Source organism: Silene latifolia, chromosome 1, assembly GCF_048544455.1.
Source record: "Silene latifolia isolate original U9 population chromosome 1, ASM4854445v1, whole genome shotgun sequence".
In the NCBI taxonomy this organism is placed as follows: Eukaryota; Viridiplantae; Streptophyta; class Magnoliopsida; order Caryophyllales; family Caryophyllaceae; genus Silene; species Silene latifolia.
This window is the reverse complement of record NC_133526.1, coordinates 155,143,461-155,158,254: the sequence shown is the minus strand read 5'-3', so window position 1 is coordinate 155,158,254 and position 14,794 is coordinate 155,143,461. Positions and strand designations below refer to the sequence as shown.

Here is a 14,794-nt window from a genome sequence, read left to right as displayed (position 1 = left end):
TTCTTAGCAGCAGAATTAGTCACAACATCCACTATGAGATTATTAAGCAAGAGAGGTTGTCGTGTCGGTGATACCTGAATTTCCGGCATTGGAGTAATTGGAGAATTGCGAGAAAGAATGGTACGAGGAGGAGCAGGAGGTGATAAGGAATCCTTTGAGGTTCTCCCCTTGGGAGGACGACCCCTCCCCCGCGCCATGGATGCTTCGCAAGGTCCATAACAATGGCGGAATTACAGAGAAAGTAGTTATTGAGAGAGAAAGTAGTTATTGAGAGAGAAAGTTTATTATTATTATTATTATTATTATTATTATTATTATTATTATTTTTTTTTTTTTTTTTTTTTTTTTTTTTTATGAAGGGATGCGCGCAGCTTTCATTAAAATAAGAATAAAAGTTTACATGAAATTGGTGGGGAGCCGAGAGACAATCTGGGCTCCCACACCCTTAGCAATAGCAAAGCTAAGTCTAGTAAAAATGTAAGCGGCCACCCGAGCCCCAGCATCCTGAGATACCGAGAATTTCTGGATCCGCTTGAGCAAGGCAACAGCATCCGAACCCAGCTCCCCAAGTGAAGAGAAGGAGAAAGGAAGGAAACCATAACCCGCTATCGCGCACAAATCCCCATACTTAGCACACTTTCGCCGAGCAAGATCGGCGACGACAACCCGGCCCGCACAAAATCACAACCTGGCCCCGAGTCAAAGGTGAAGAACCGTCGGTCGACGCACACATCACGCCCCGTCCCAAGAATAAAGTAATAAATCCGCAGGACGAAGAGAGCCACCATGCCCATCAACCAAACCGATATCAACCTCCTTCCCCAGAATAATACCGCATTATAGCAGATGTCGAAAAGAGTGTCCCGGACAAGGTTATGCCGATGTTTAACGCCCACAAGATGCAAGACAAGAAACAGCGTGGTCCCAAAAACATCCCCAAAGCAAAAACCCGAGAGCAAGCGGGATGTGGCCTAGATACCGTGAATAACGGAACACCAGACGATACCCCAACACACTCCGGTAAGTCCTCCGTTCATAGTCCGCCCCAACCCCGAGATAGGAACCGCACGTAACCAATCGAGGAGTGAGAACCTGCCGAGATCGCCATAAGGCAAGTCGGGCGCGGTGTCAAGGAGAAAACAGACTACGAGGCAACAAAGAACGTCGTGAAATAAATATCGCCAATTTCTTCATAAGTTTGGGGGCACAATTTCACTAGGGCGACCTAATATGTCGAACTCGTAGTCGCAGTAAACACCGTGCGGCATCATCAAAAGTAGGGCCGGCAGCTACAATACCGGAAGGGCCGAGGAGCTTAGCTCGCAAAACCCAGATTGCAAGCGGGACGCAATAAAAGCATAAAAATAAAACATCTCCCGCCGCATAGACACCAAGACCACCAAGATTAAAAGGGAAAGTAGCAAGGCGCCACCGCAATCCCCAAAACCCGGCCCCGACGCGGTGACAATACGTTCTAAGCTAGAACGAAGAGCGGCATCAAAAGGAAGATGGACAGACCCAAAAACACTAGGGGAGCAAGTACGAAGGGAGAAGTAGAGCTTAGAGATACCAAAGACAAGCTCAAGAAGAAGCAACTCACATTGCGGGTCCTCAATCCTCGCAACCAAGTCCATTAGCTCAATGGTCTTAGTTACTCTCGTCGCCACAATCTCGCCGCTAAAACCAGGACATTATTATTATTATTATTATTATTATTATTATTATTATTATTATTATTATTATTATTATTATTATTATTATTATTATTATTATTATTATTATTATTATTATTATTATTATTATTATTATTATTATTATTATTATTATTATTATTATTATTATTATTATTATTATTATTATTATTATTATTATTATTATTATTATTATTATTATTATTATTATTATTATTATTATTATTATTATTATTATTATTATTATTATTATTATTATTATTATTATTATTATTACAACTACTACAACTATTATTACTATTACATATTATATTAGTCTTTCCATAAGTAGCATTACCACATACATCATTTACTAATTTTATTATTACCATAACACAAATATTATTAGGATCATTACTATTATAATTATTATTACCTTTACCTATTATTAATTTCCTCATTAGTATTTTATTAAATCCCGAAACAATTCACGACAATACTCATTCTAGGCCTAATATAATCGGCCCACTTATCTTACACACACGGCCCAAGGCCTTATTACTAGCCAAGTCCAATTCCCGACTCGCTTACTTATTTTATTATTTAATTAACGTCTTACTTGCAACTATTATTAGAAATGCTGCTCAAGCTCTGGCTGAATTTGGTCAGGTTTCAGGTTTACTTGCAAATTTAGACAAAACCAATATTTACTTTGGGGGTGTTCCTGAACAAATTAAGCAAGCAATCATGGCTAATACTGGTTATACAGAGGGGATGCTCCCGTTCAAATACCTTGGTCTGCCTTTACATGATAGCAAACTTACAGTCTCCATGTATGAGGAACTTCTTTGCAAAGTTCGAAACTCTGTTCAACACTGGACTACAAAGCTGCTCTCTTATGCTGGCAGACTTCAACTGTTGAACTCCATTTTCTTTGGGTTGGAGAACTACTGGACTTCAACTATTCTTTTGCCTAAGGCCATCATAAAAATCTTGAATCAATGTTGTAGGGACTATCTTTGGAATGTTCAGGATGTTGGAGCTTGTGTCCTCCACAGTTAGTGTGATAACATACATAAATCTCTTATAGGTTCACAAGGGTATACTTAGTATTTATCAGTTGATTAACGTTTACTTAATAACGGTTGGCTTGCTAGAAGTTTGACGTTATTATCATACTGATGGCGGTGATCAACTGGTCCCTAAAAGTCACACCTAAAGGATGTGTTTGAGAGATGTGATTGTATGAAAATATAATCACATTGATGCCTTATATGACTAAAAGGTTAGTCCATGTATTTGACTAAACAGTTAGTCAATGTGATGATGAGACGATTATTTAATACAATTAAATAATATTAGATGAGACGAATTAATGTATATAATGTTAGCTTAAACGAATTAAGATGTTAATTCGTAATTAAACGTAACCAGTTATATTTAATTAGCAAATTATAAATATTTTATATTTATAGTTAATGTATATATATTATGCGATATTGTCATAATAAAATGTTGACAGACCGGTATTAGTAAGTCGACTACAAACTGTTGTGTGTGGATTTATTAATACATGTCGACATAATTGACAATTAATATAATACACATTTTATACATTTTTAGAACAACCAAAAATAAGAGATTTTCTCCTTATTTTTGGTGGTTGGTGAAAACCGAAATAAGAGTAAAAAGAGGAAGAAAATATCTTCCTCTAATCCCCTCACTTGGACGGTTTTAAGAGAAGAGAAAGAGAGATTATTTTCTCTCATTCTTTTGACCTAATTCTCTCATCACAAAACTAAAAACCCAAAAAATAATTATCAATTTTTGGGGATCTCATTCTAGCAAATTGAGGGGCATTTCTTGAAACATTTTGGGTGCAACAATTAGGAGAATATCGATTTCGATATTGTTCTTAGGCCAAATTGCTAGGACCAAAGGTTGATTCTTAATCTCTATTCTTTTTGTTTATGCAATTTCGTTTATGACTAGTAATTTCATAATTATAATTTCGTTATAATCCGAAAATTTCTAGAGGAAGTATACCGATATTTCCCACAAGTGGTATCAGAGCATAGGCCACGAAATTAATTTATATGATTTTCATAAATGGATTTAAACAAAAAATTTTTAAAAAAAAAAAATTCGGCCGAGAGAAATTTTTTTGCCTAGTTTTTTTTTTTTTTTTTTTTTTGCCGAAAGGTTGTTGTTGTTTTTGTTGTTCTTGTTTCCATTTTGATTTATTCATATTGTTGTTTTAATTAGTTAAGATGATAATATGATAAATTTGTAGATGTTTTGATTTAATGAGAATTAAATTAAAATGTAAATGGAAATTGGTTTAATGATGATTATTTGTTTTTGCTATGTAGTTTTTGGCTCACATGATGTTAAATTGTTGTTTAAGATCATGATTCATTAATTTAATTGTTGATGATTATGCCAATCTTGTTCTAGTAGCAACATTAAACAAATTTGTTCATTATAAAAGGGTTGTTTTTCTTGAAAAGGAAAAAAAAACTGTTTTTTTTTTATATTTGGCTGAAAGCCGTGAGCAAGAAATAAAAAAAAAAAGCTGTTTTTCATTTTTTTGTTAAATGCCGAGAGATTAAAAAAAAAAAAAAAAAACTGTTTTTCCTTCATTTTGGGGCAAAATCCCGCAAAGAAAAAAATATAACAAACTGTTTTTGTTTTTTTTTGTGTTTATGCCAAGAACAAAAAGAAAAAAAAGGATTTTGTTTTGGCCAATATTGATTATACATTAAATTTATAATGTATGATTGTTTGTTGTGAAAAGGTTCACAAAAATTTAAGATGCCTAATTATTTTAAAGATGTTTAAAATAATGTTGGATTAATTCATATTACAAGATTAATATGTATTAAGATTGGAATTATTGTGAGTAATTGAGGAATTGTCACATAATTTGATCATTTAAATAGGTGGGTTGGATAAATTACTCTACATAATTAAGGAATTATATCTTGAATGATTAATTTATAATTGATGCATTTTTATTTAGTTGAATGTTTTGTTGAATGGTTTAATTTACGTATTTTTGCAATCGGTTGTAATTTGTAATACGTAGTGTCGCCTTAGTTAATTATGTTTTCGTAATGATGGAAACATAATTTTAATGTAATTTTGAGATCTCGAATCTCCTTTTGGTTTTCTTTTATATTATGGTTTTGAAATTAGAATGTAAATAGGTTTATTATGTAATTTTTAATTGTAATTTTGAGAAGACTAAAGATGGAGATTGGATTGCTCACTCCCGCTACATGGACCAAGATGGAACATCAAGACAAGCTTCTCGGGTCCTAGGAAGGATTCCAAAGTTGTATTTATGTTCATTTTGGTAGATAGGCCACACTAGGACTTTATTTTTGTTTTACGTTTTTCCATTCTTATTGCTTTTCTTCGCTTCATAATTAGTGCATCATATTCCGCCTAAACCAAACCACCTAATATGCATGAAAATTGACTCATATAGATTGAATGTTAGTTTTCATAGGCATACAGATGTCACACAATTTTAAGCCATCATCTTAGTTTATTCATTCTCGCATGCTAGATATTAGTTCACTTAAAATGAATTAAAATAAAGTTGATGGGATCTTCCTCTAAAACTGAAATTGAGACTAGTCTTTATAGGCCAAACAGCTATGAATCCCTTCTTCGTCGTTAGGCATATAGGACGTTACTCTCCATATGACCCCTTCTACGTTGGGTAAGTAGTTTGTGTTGACTTAGTTTACCTCAACATTATAATCCGAAGAGTTTCTCGTGATTATGATGGACTATAGATAGAATTTACAGAAATTTATCGACCAAGAATTCTAATAGTAGAATTAGCCAAGAGGTTGGCTTATCAATTTACAGATAATTGAGTCTTGGGATCATTTATATAATTCTCGAGGGAGGTCAATTGTATAAATGCTTGAGTCTTCGCTTATAACAGTTTTGCATTAGACTTAAATCATAACGATGAGTATGCTTATTATATTTTTCTTCTTCTTTTCGCAGTGTAGAATTCGTTTTATATTGATAATACTGTTACAACAAATGGCTGGAAATAACGAAATCCCTATGCCAAGTGCCACACTTGGACGCGAGTCCTGGCTAAAAGCTTTCATGGACCACATGAATCAGTTCACACGACTGAAGAATGACGGGTCCAACTTTGTGGACTGGGAGGCATTATTACGGAATGCTGCCATTGCTGACGGTAAGCTCAAGTACTTAACTGAGCCAATACCGCCAAACCCAGGCCCCAATACAAGAGTTAACGAGTCAATTGCTTATAGTGACTTCGTTATGGAAGCGGATGCGATAAAGAACGTACTCATTTTTGCAATGGAAACCAATTTGCAAAGACGCTTTATTGCCCAAGGTGCAAACAAGATTTTCACCACGCTCACTAATGAGTTCTCAAAAGCACCGAGAATCATTACTTATGAGCATACCTGTCGCTTCTTTGATGCGAAACTCCAGAAGGGCCAACCGGTTAGCCCACACATTCTTAACATGATTGAGAATGTCGAGAAATTGGAGACACTTGATTGCAAAATCAGTGAGAGCATAGTCATTGACCGTATGCTTCATTCACTTCATGATGGTTTTGCCCTCTTTAGGGCAAATTACTACATGAATGACATGAAGAAAAGTCCTCATGAGCTACACTCACTTCTCGTACACGCCGAGAAGGATATGAAATTGAGTGGGAGCATGAAGCAAGATGTTCTCATGATTTCCGACAAGAATAAGGGTAAGGGCAAAGCTCATGGCGACCTAAATGTAGGAAAGCCAAAGTTTAAAAAGTCAGGAAACGGTAAGAGTGGGCCTGGTGAGAATAGTGGCTCACTAGGCAAGGCAAAGAGCAAGGACGGTAACGTTGAGTGCCACCATTGTCACAAGACTGGGCATTGGAGGAGGAACTGTCCCGTGAGGACATAAAAGTAGGCCGCGTCACTTCTGTTGGTATGTCATCTTATATTTATATGATTGAGATTAACCATGCAAGTTTCGGAACTTGAGTACTTGATACTGGCTGTGGTTCTCATCTGTGTAATCATTTGCAGGGCCTAAAAAACATCACACCTCTCGCAAAGGGTGATGTGGACCTGCGAGTCGGGAATGGAGCTAGAGTTGCTGCAGTCTCAAAGGGAACATACGTAATCCAACTCCTAAGTGGTTTTGAGTTATATTTATATAACTGTTACTATGTACCCAGTTTATCTAAGAATATTATTTCTGTTTCCGTACTTGATAAAGACGGTTTTTCATTTTCAATAAAGGACAATAGCTGTATTTTCTCTTTTAACGAAATGGTTTATGGCAAAGCAGTTTCCATGAATGAAATTTATATCTTAGATCAAACCACAGAGATATTACATGTGAATAATAAGAAATTAAAGGTTGGTGACAAAGATCAAACTTATCTATGGCATTGTCGAATGGGACACATAAATGAAAAACGTGTAAAGAAACTCATCGAGAATGGGACTATTCCCGCATTCGATTTTTCTACATTTGGCACGTGTGAATCATGTCTTATCGGCAAAATGACTCGAATTTCCTTCAAAGGTGTTGGAATGCGCGCTAGTGACCTATTAGGACTCATACATACTGATGTATGTGGACCTATGTCAATTACCGCTAGAGATGGCTATAGATATTTTATCACTTTCACGGACGATTTGAGTAGATACGGATATGTCTACTTAATGAAGCATAAAAGTGAGTCTTTTGAAAAATTTAAGGAATAACAGAATAAGGTTGAGAACCAACTGGGAAGAAAGGTTAAAGCACTCCGTTCAGATCGGGGTGGCGAATATCTTTCAAATGAGTTTGATCAACACCTTAAAGACTGTGGAATCGTTTTACAGTTAACTCCACCTGGAACACCTCAAATAAATGGTGTGTAATGGAGAAATCGAACACTACTTGATATGGTTCGATCCATGATGAGTCACACAGTAGTACCTGATTCATTATGGGGCTTTGCTCTTTTGTCAGCTGCTCTTATACTTAACCGAAGTCCGTCTAAAGCTGTCGACAAGACTCCATATGAAATGTGGAAGGGAACGGTCCCTAACTTGTCCTTTATTTGGGTTTGGGGCTGCGAGGCTTATGTCAAGTGGAGACACGAGGATACGCTCGGCCCGCGATCGGTCAAGACATACTTTATTGGTTATCCAAAAGGAATGTTTGGTCATTACTTCTATTCGCCTACCGAACATCGAGTTTTTGTTGCGGCTAGTGCGAAGTTCTTAGAGAAAGAATTTCTCGAGAACAAGTCAAGTAATAGAACCTTCGAGCTGTCGGAGATTCAAGAACCAACAACCGAGGAACAGATGGAGGAAGAGGTTCCTTCAACTAATGATGCGGTTAATATTCCTCAGGAACCTAGGAGGTCGGGTAGAGTCTCTAATCCTCCAGACAGATACATTGGTATGGTCGAGGAAAGTGACGTTTTGCTCCTAGAGAGTAATGAACCCGCTACCTATAAAGGTGCCATGACCTGTTCCGACTCTAAGCTATGGCTTGAAGCAATGCAATCTGAGATGGACTCCATGTATGAGAATGACGTATGGGATCTTGTTAATTTACCTAATAAGGTAAAACCTCTTCAGTGAAAATGGCTTTACAAAATAAAGCATTCTGTAGACGGGCAACCAGATACCTATAAGGCACGACTAGTGGCAAAAGGTTTCACTCAAGTGCACGGATTGCATTATGATGAAATTTTTGCACCCGTAGTTATGCTGCGTTCCATTCGGATAATCTTAGCGATTGCCGCTTTTCATGACTATGAAATTTGGCAGATGGATGTGAAAACCGCCTTCTTAAACGGGTATTTGGAGGAAGAGTTGTACATGGTACAACCCGAAGGTTTCATAGATCCTGAAAATCCTAAGAAAGTGTGCAAGCTTAAGCGTTCCATTTATGGACTTAAGCAAGCTTCTCGGAGTTGGAATCATCGTTTCGACCAGGTGATAAAAGAGTATGGTTTCACTCGATCGGTCGAGGAACCATGCTTATATATCAAGTCGAGTGGGGGTAAGATTGTTTTCTTGATATTGTATGTCGATGATATACTCTTGATTGGGAATGACATTCCTCTCTTATTTTCGGTTAAAGGATGGTTGAAGAACCATTTCCAGATGAAAGATCTGGGTGAGGCACAACGCATATTGGGAATCCGTATCTATCGAGATAGATCACGACGGATGTTATCATTGAGTCTGGAGTCTTATTTAGATAAGATTCTTGAAAGGTTCAGCATGACCAACTCCAAGAAGGGGAACCTTCCAATGACTTCTGGGATGCATTTGAGCAAGTCTCAGTCACCCACGACGCCCGAAGGGGTTGAACGCATGAGTCGTGTTCCTTATGCATTAGCAATAGGATCAATAATGTATGCCATGATATGCACACGTCCGGACGTGGCATATGCATTGAGTATGACGAGTCGGTACCAAAAGAATCCAGGTGAAACACACTGGATAGCTGTTAAAAACATCCTCAAGTACCTACGGAGGACTAAGGATTGGGCATTGACTTATGGAGGAGATACTAAGTTATGCGCAATCGGTTACGTAAATGCTACCTTCCAAACGGATCGAGATGATTCAAAATCTCAGTCCGGGTTCGTCTTTACTCTTAATGGTGCTGCGGTCAGCTGGAAAAGTTCCAAACAGGAAGTTGTAGCAGATTCTACTACTGAATCCGAGTACTATGCCGCTTCAGAAGCAGCAAAGGAAGCTATATGGATGCGTCAATTCTTACAAGGACTAACCACAGTTCCTAGTTCGAATGACCCGATCACCATCTATTGTGACAATAGAGGTGCCATCTTCCAGGCTAAGGAGCCTAAGTCTAGCAACAAGTCTAGAAATGTACATCGGAAGGCTCACCTGATCCGTGATTACGTGGAGCAAGAAGAGATAGTGATTGACAAGATTGCTTCGGATGACAACATCGCGGACCTTCTCACTAAACTGTTGAAATATGATAAGCATGAAGGGCACGTTATTTCCATGGGAATTAAACGTGTTCCTGAGTTGTAGTAGTAGATTATGGATTCGATACATTATCTTTTTCATATGCTATTTATAACTTCATCGTTTTATTTCATATTTTGTTTTTCATGTGGATTGTACGACAACATTGAACGCCACAAAGTGAACTGAATTACATTATATTTTTTTGGTCCGTAATCGCCTACATGAGCTGATAACTCTGGCTATTATTTTGTGAAGTTGATTGATGGTGGGTTCAACGAGCCATAAGTCAAACGGTTGGCTGATCGATCACAGATACGAGTCATAACGATACCTCGTAGGACAAATTGTGACAACGTAATGGAGTCCCAAATGTTTAAAACATTCGGTGCCAGTCGTGGATTGGACGTCCATTGTGTTCCTAGAATCGATTCTTTTGATTATCGATTGTCTCTTGAGATTAAGGCAGTTTTTGGGTGACTTTGGTTTTTTTCTCATGGTCGACCGTAACAGGAGGCTAAGTAGATTTTCACTGGGTCATTTCATACTGTGCTTATATCTGCAGGATTCGAGTTGAAGAAAATATCCCACCTTTATCAGGTTTAGTTATTTCTCAGGGCCACTCGAGGAGTTGTAACTGAAATGCATGGCCATGCTCAAATGATGATTCGTTTATCAGTTAAGTTACTCTCTAGTCGGGAAAACCACTCTTGATATTGATCACTTGTAAAATACGACCTTTGTGAATACGGATTTTGCAAATTGTTTTACATTGAGTGGGAGAAATTTTAGGATATGAGAATCGGTTATCGCACATACACTTGTGAGGACAAGTGGGAGATTGTTGGAGCTTGTGTCCTCCACAGTTAGTGTGATAACATATATAAATCTCTTATAGGTTCACAAGGGTATACTTAGTATTTTATCAGTTGATTAACGTTTACTTAATAACGGTTGGCTTGCTAGAAGTTTGACGTTATTATCATACTGATGGCGGTGATCAACTGGTCCCTAAAAGTCACACCTAAAGGATGTGTTTGAGAGATGTGATTGTATGAAAATATAATCACATTGATGCGTTATATGACTAAAAGGTTAGTCCATGTATTTGACTAAACAGTTAGTCAATGTGATGATGAGACGATTATTTAATACAATTAAATAATATTAGATGAGACGAATTAACTGTTAATTCGTAAATTGAATATAAACTGTTATATTTAATTAATGTATATAATGTTAGCTTAAACGAATTAAGATGTTAATTCGTAATTAAATGTAACCAGTTATATTAAATTAGCAAATTATAAATATTTTATATTTATAGTTAATGTATATATATTATGCGATATTGTCATAATAAAATGTTGACAGACCAGTATTAATAAATCGACTACAAAATATTGTGTATGGACTTATTAATACATGTCGACATAATTGACAATTAATATAATACACATTTTATACATTTTTAGAACAACCAAAAATAAGAAGATTTTCTCCTTGTTTTTGATGGTTGGTGAAAACCGAAATAAGAGTAAAAAGAGGAAGAAAATATCTTCCTCTAATCCCCTCACTTGGACGGTTTTAAGAGAAGAGAAAGAGAGATTATTTTCTCTCATTCTTTTGACCTAATTCTCTCATCACAAAACTAAAAACCCAAAAAATAATTATCAATTTTTGGGGATCTCATTCTAGCAAATTGAGGGACATTTCTTGAAACATTTTGGGTGCAACAATTAGGAGAATATCGATTTCGATATTGTTCTTAGGCCAAATTGCTAGGACCAAAGGTTGATTCTTAATCTCTATTCTTTTTGTTTATGCAATTTCGTTTATGACTAGTAATTTCATAATTATAATTTCGTTATAATCCGAAAATTTCTAGAGGAAGTATACCAATATTTCCCACACAGGATAATACTCACAAGCTTTATATGAAGAGTTGGAAGTCTTATTGTTGTCCTTGGGCTGAAGGAGGTTTCAACATTAAGGAAATTTTATCCTGGAATAGAGCTAATTTGGGTAAATGTATCTGGAGAGTCATGGATCAAGCTGATTCTGTTTGGGTCCAATGGAATACTGCATACAATCTGCGTGCAATAACCATCTGGACTGCTGATCATAAACCTCACCATTCTGAGAGTTGGAGAGGTATTTTACAGGTGCGTGATATTTTGGTGCAGCTTGCTGGAGGCATTACCGATGCTCAGGATTTGATAGTAAAGTGTGTGGTAGGTGGTTGCTTTCAGGTGTCTAGACTGTATGAGATTTTGCGGAATAAGTATGCTAGAGTCAGATGGGATAAGATTTGATGGGGCTCTACCATTATTCCTAAGCATGGCTTTATTAGTTCCCTTGCTGCACAGGCTAAACTTCCTACTGTTGACAGCCTTGCTCGTAGAGGGCTCCCTTTGGTCAACTGGTGCATCCTGTGTAAGCATGCTGAGGAGTCTCACCGCCATTTATTTTTCAAATGTGATTTCTCTGCTGGTTTATGGTACAAGATTCTGCACTGGTTAAAGATGAGGGGCAGGACGGATAACTTCTGGACTGAGTTGGAATGGTGCCGTAGTAGGAAAGCTAGAAAGCATTGGAAGATGGGTGTACTTCGATGCTGCCTAGCTGCTACTGTGTACATGATCTGGCAAGAAAGGAACATGCGAATTTTCAGGGGCCGTGATACTGAGGTGAATGTTCTTCTGAGGCAACTTCAATATGTTATAAGTGCAAAATTTTTCTTTAAATATGAGCAATGTAGTGATGAAATAGTGGATGTCTTAAGTTATTCCTCTTAGTGGATTCTGCTTGTGTAAGATCTTATTCCTTCTTTACCCCTGAGTGAATGAATAAAGATGGATGTGCCTTCTTGCAAAAAAAAAAAACTATTATTAGAAATGCCATTAATTAATTAATTATTTAAATTACATAAATTATTCTCATAAATTATTCTCAAAATACGGGGTATTACAATTGTAGAACTAATTTGGAGAGGCAAGGAGGAGGATTTGTAAATGGGAATCAGGGTGTAGGTTATCGTACTCCTACATCAGGCTATGGGAATAATCAAAGATCGGGTGGTTGGAGCAATCAAAGAAATTTCAACAATTATTCTAATCAGAATCGCTTCAACAACAACCAAAGCAATGAAAGTGGGGATTTTCAGAAGATAATGAGCTGTGGAATCAATAGAATGGGTCAGCATCAATAAGCCAGGGTGGAGCTAAGAGTAGTGGGAAATTACTTATGATAGGAAAGGAAGGTGTTGAGGAGGATGCTCATGTTGTCACGGGTACCTTTCTTGTTAATTCTGAGCCTACCTTTGTTTTATTTGATTCGAGAGCTACCCACTTTTTTATTTCAAGTGAGCATGCCAGGACTTTAAAATTAGAAGTATTCGATGAGATAAAAGACCTAGTTGATATACCTTCGCGGGATTCTATACCTTGTGATCGTGTTTATAAAGATGTGTCGGTTAAAATAGGGGAAGTTGTCTTTCTTACCAACTTAATTGAATTTCCCTTGGGAGGTTTTGAGGTAATTTTAAGGATGGATTGATTGGGTAAATATAAAGCCTTTATAGATTGTCATCAAAAGAAAGTCACCTTGAGTGGACCTGAGGGAATAAAAGTGTTTTATAAGGGATTTGTAGTTAAACCAAAAATAAAACTTATCTCAACAATCACCTTAAAATCTTGCTTGAGGAAGGGAGGACAGTTGATCCTATGTCATGTGAGGGACATGAGGGAGTACGTGCCAGGGGCGACATCGGTACCTGTCGTGCAAGACTTCCAAGACGTATTTTCAGACGAGATTCCGGGGTTACCACCTCAGAGGGATGTTGATTTTGGCATTGACTTGAAACCTGGGGCGGGACCAATTTCTAAAGCACCTTGTAGGATGGGACCTAAGGAGTTAGAGGAGCTTAAAAAGCAGTTGGAGGAGTTGCTGGATAAGGGCTATGTGAGACCGAGTGTGTCACCCTTGGGAGCACCTGTGTTATTTGTGAAGAAGAAAGATGGGAGTATGAGGTTGTGTATTGATTACAGGGAGTAAAATAATCTGACCATAAATAATCGGTACCCTTTGCCTAGAATTGATGATTTATTTGACATATTGAGTGGGGCTGGGATATTTTCTAAAATTTATTTGAGGTCGGAATTGTTGGAATATGTGTCCTCCGACAATAATGCGATCACAACTGTCGATCATGATGATCACATGTTTAAATCTCATTTTAAGAATACATGTGGGATGTAATATTTTACAGTCAACTGGTCCACACATATCGGTAATGATTGGCTGACTAGAGTTTGACATTACTATCGTGCGACGGTGGTGATCAGTTGATCCCCTTAGGTCATACCTATAGGGAAATACTCTTAATTGATTATTTAATTAATCGTATGCCGATACGAGTTAATTAAATTGCTTAAAATTGACGGATGATTTGTGAGTAAGATTAACGTGTCTTATTATAATTCGATTAAATTGGATACGGTCTAAGTAATCGAATTGTTTTATTACTTAGATAAAATTATTGTTTACGAAACAATTGAAATTGAAATTGAATGAATAATTTATTATAAATACAAGACGTTGTAATTTATAATTTGATAAACCGTTTTGGTACAAGTAATTACGAATTACTAGTCGATTTTGTATATGACATATTTTATGAGTATGTTGATTTTTAATATGTTAAAAATACATTACAATTTCACATGTCAAGTAACATGTCACATATGTCACAATTGACAAATGACAAAAATAAAATGGACCTTCCATTTTATATTATGTGTACCGAAATGGGGAGGGTTAGGGTCTTTAAATTGTGTTAATTATTTTTAAGTGGAAAACACAATGATTACCCATAGTTGTAGCTATGAAAACCTATTTTCTTGGGAAGAAAATGAGCACCATGCATTGGCTCTCCTCCACCCCTCCCCACCGGTTTTCTAAGAGGAAAATATAGAGGGTTTTTCCCTCTATTATTCATTCTACCTTTACCTAATATTTTCTAGTGTGAGAAAATTTAATCTCTCTACAATTTGTGAAAAACTTAGAGAAATAAAACCTCACAAATGTCTCCTCTTGGCCGAAAATATTCAAGAGCAA

The 14,794-nt window shown here is 36.7% G+C and overlaps 1 protein-coding gene across 1 annotated transcript; it reads left to right on the top strand.

Annotated features, from left to right (window-relative positions):
• The first annotated feature begins 221 nt into the window (after positions 1-221).
• LOC141658747 (uncharacterized) lies at positions 222-12,887 on the top strand. Its single transcript, XM_074465600.1, has 5 exons — positions 222-241; positions 2,306-2,705; positions 11,593-11,928; positions 12,046-12,383; positions 12,656-12,887. Exons 1-5 carry the CDS (start codon positions 222-224, stop codon positions 12,885-12,887), a joined length of 1,326 nt encoding a protein of 441 aa, XP_074321701.1.
• The last annotated feature ends 1,907 nt before the right edge of the window (positions 12,888-14,794 follow it).

What these genes read in the sequence shown, in the direction of transcription:
- LOC141658747 (XM_074465600.1), top strand. Translation starts at nt 222, where the DNA reads ATGGCGGAATTACAGAGAAA. An exon ending in ATGGCGGAATTACAGAGAAA is followed by an intron (nt 242 to 2,305) that starts GTAGTTATTGAG and finishes AACTATTATTAG; the next exon opens with AAATGCTGCTCAAGCTCTGG. An exon ending in GAGGTGAATGTTCTTCTGAG is followed by an intron (nt 12,384 to 12,655) that starts GCAACTTCAATA and finishes TTACAATTGTAG; the next exon opens with AACTAATTTGGAGAGGCAAG.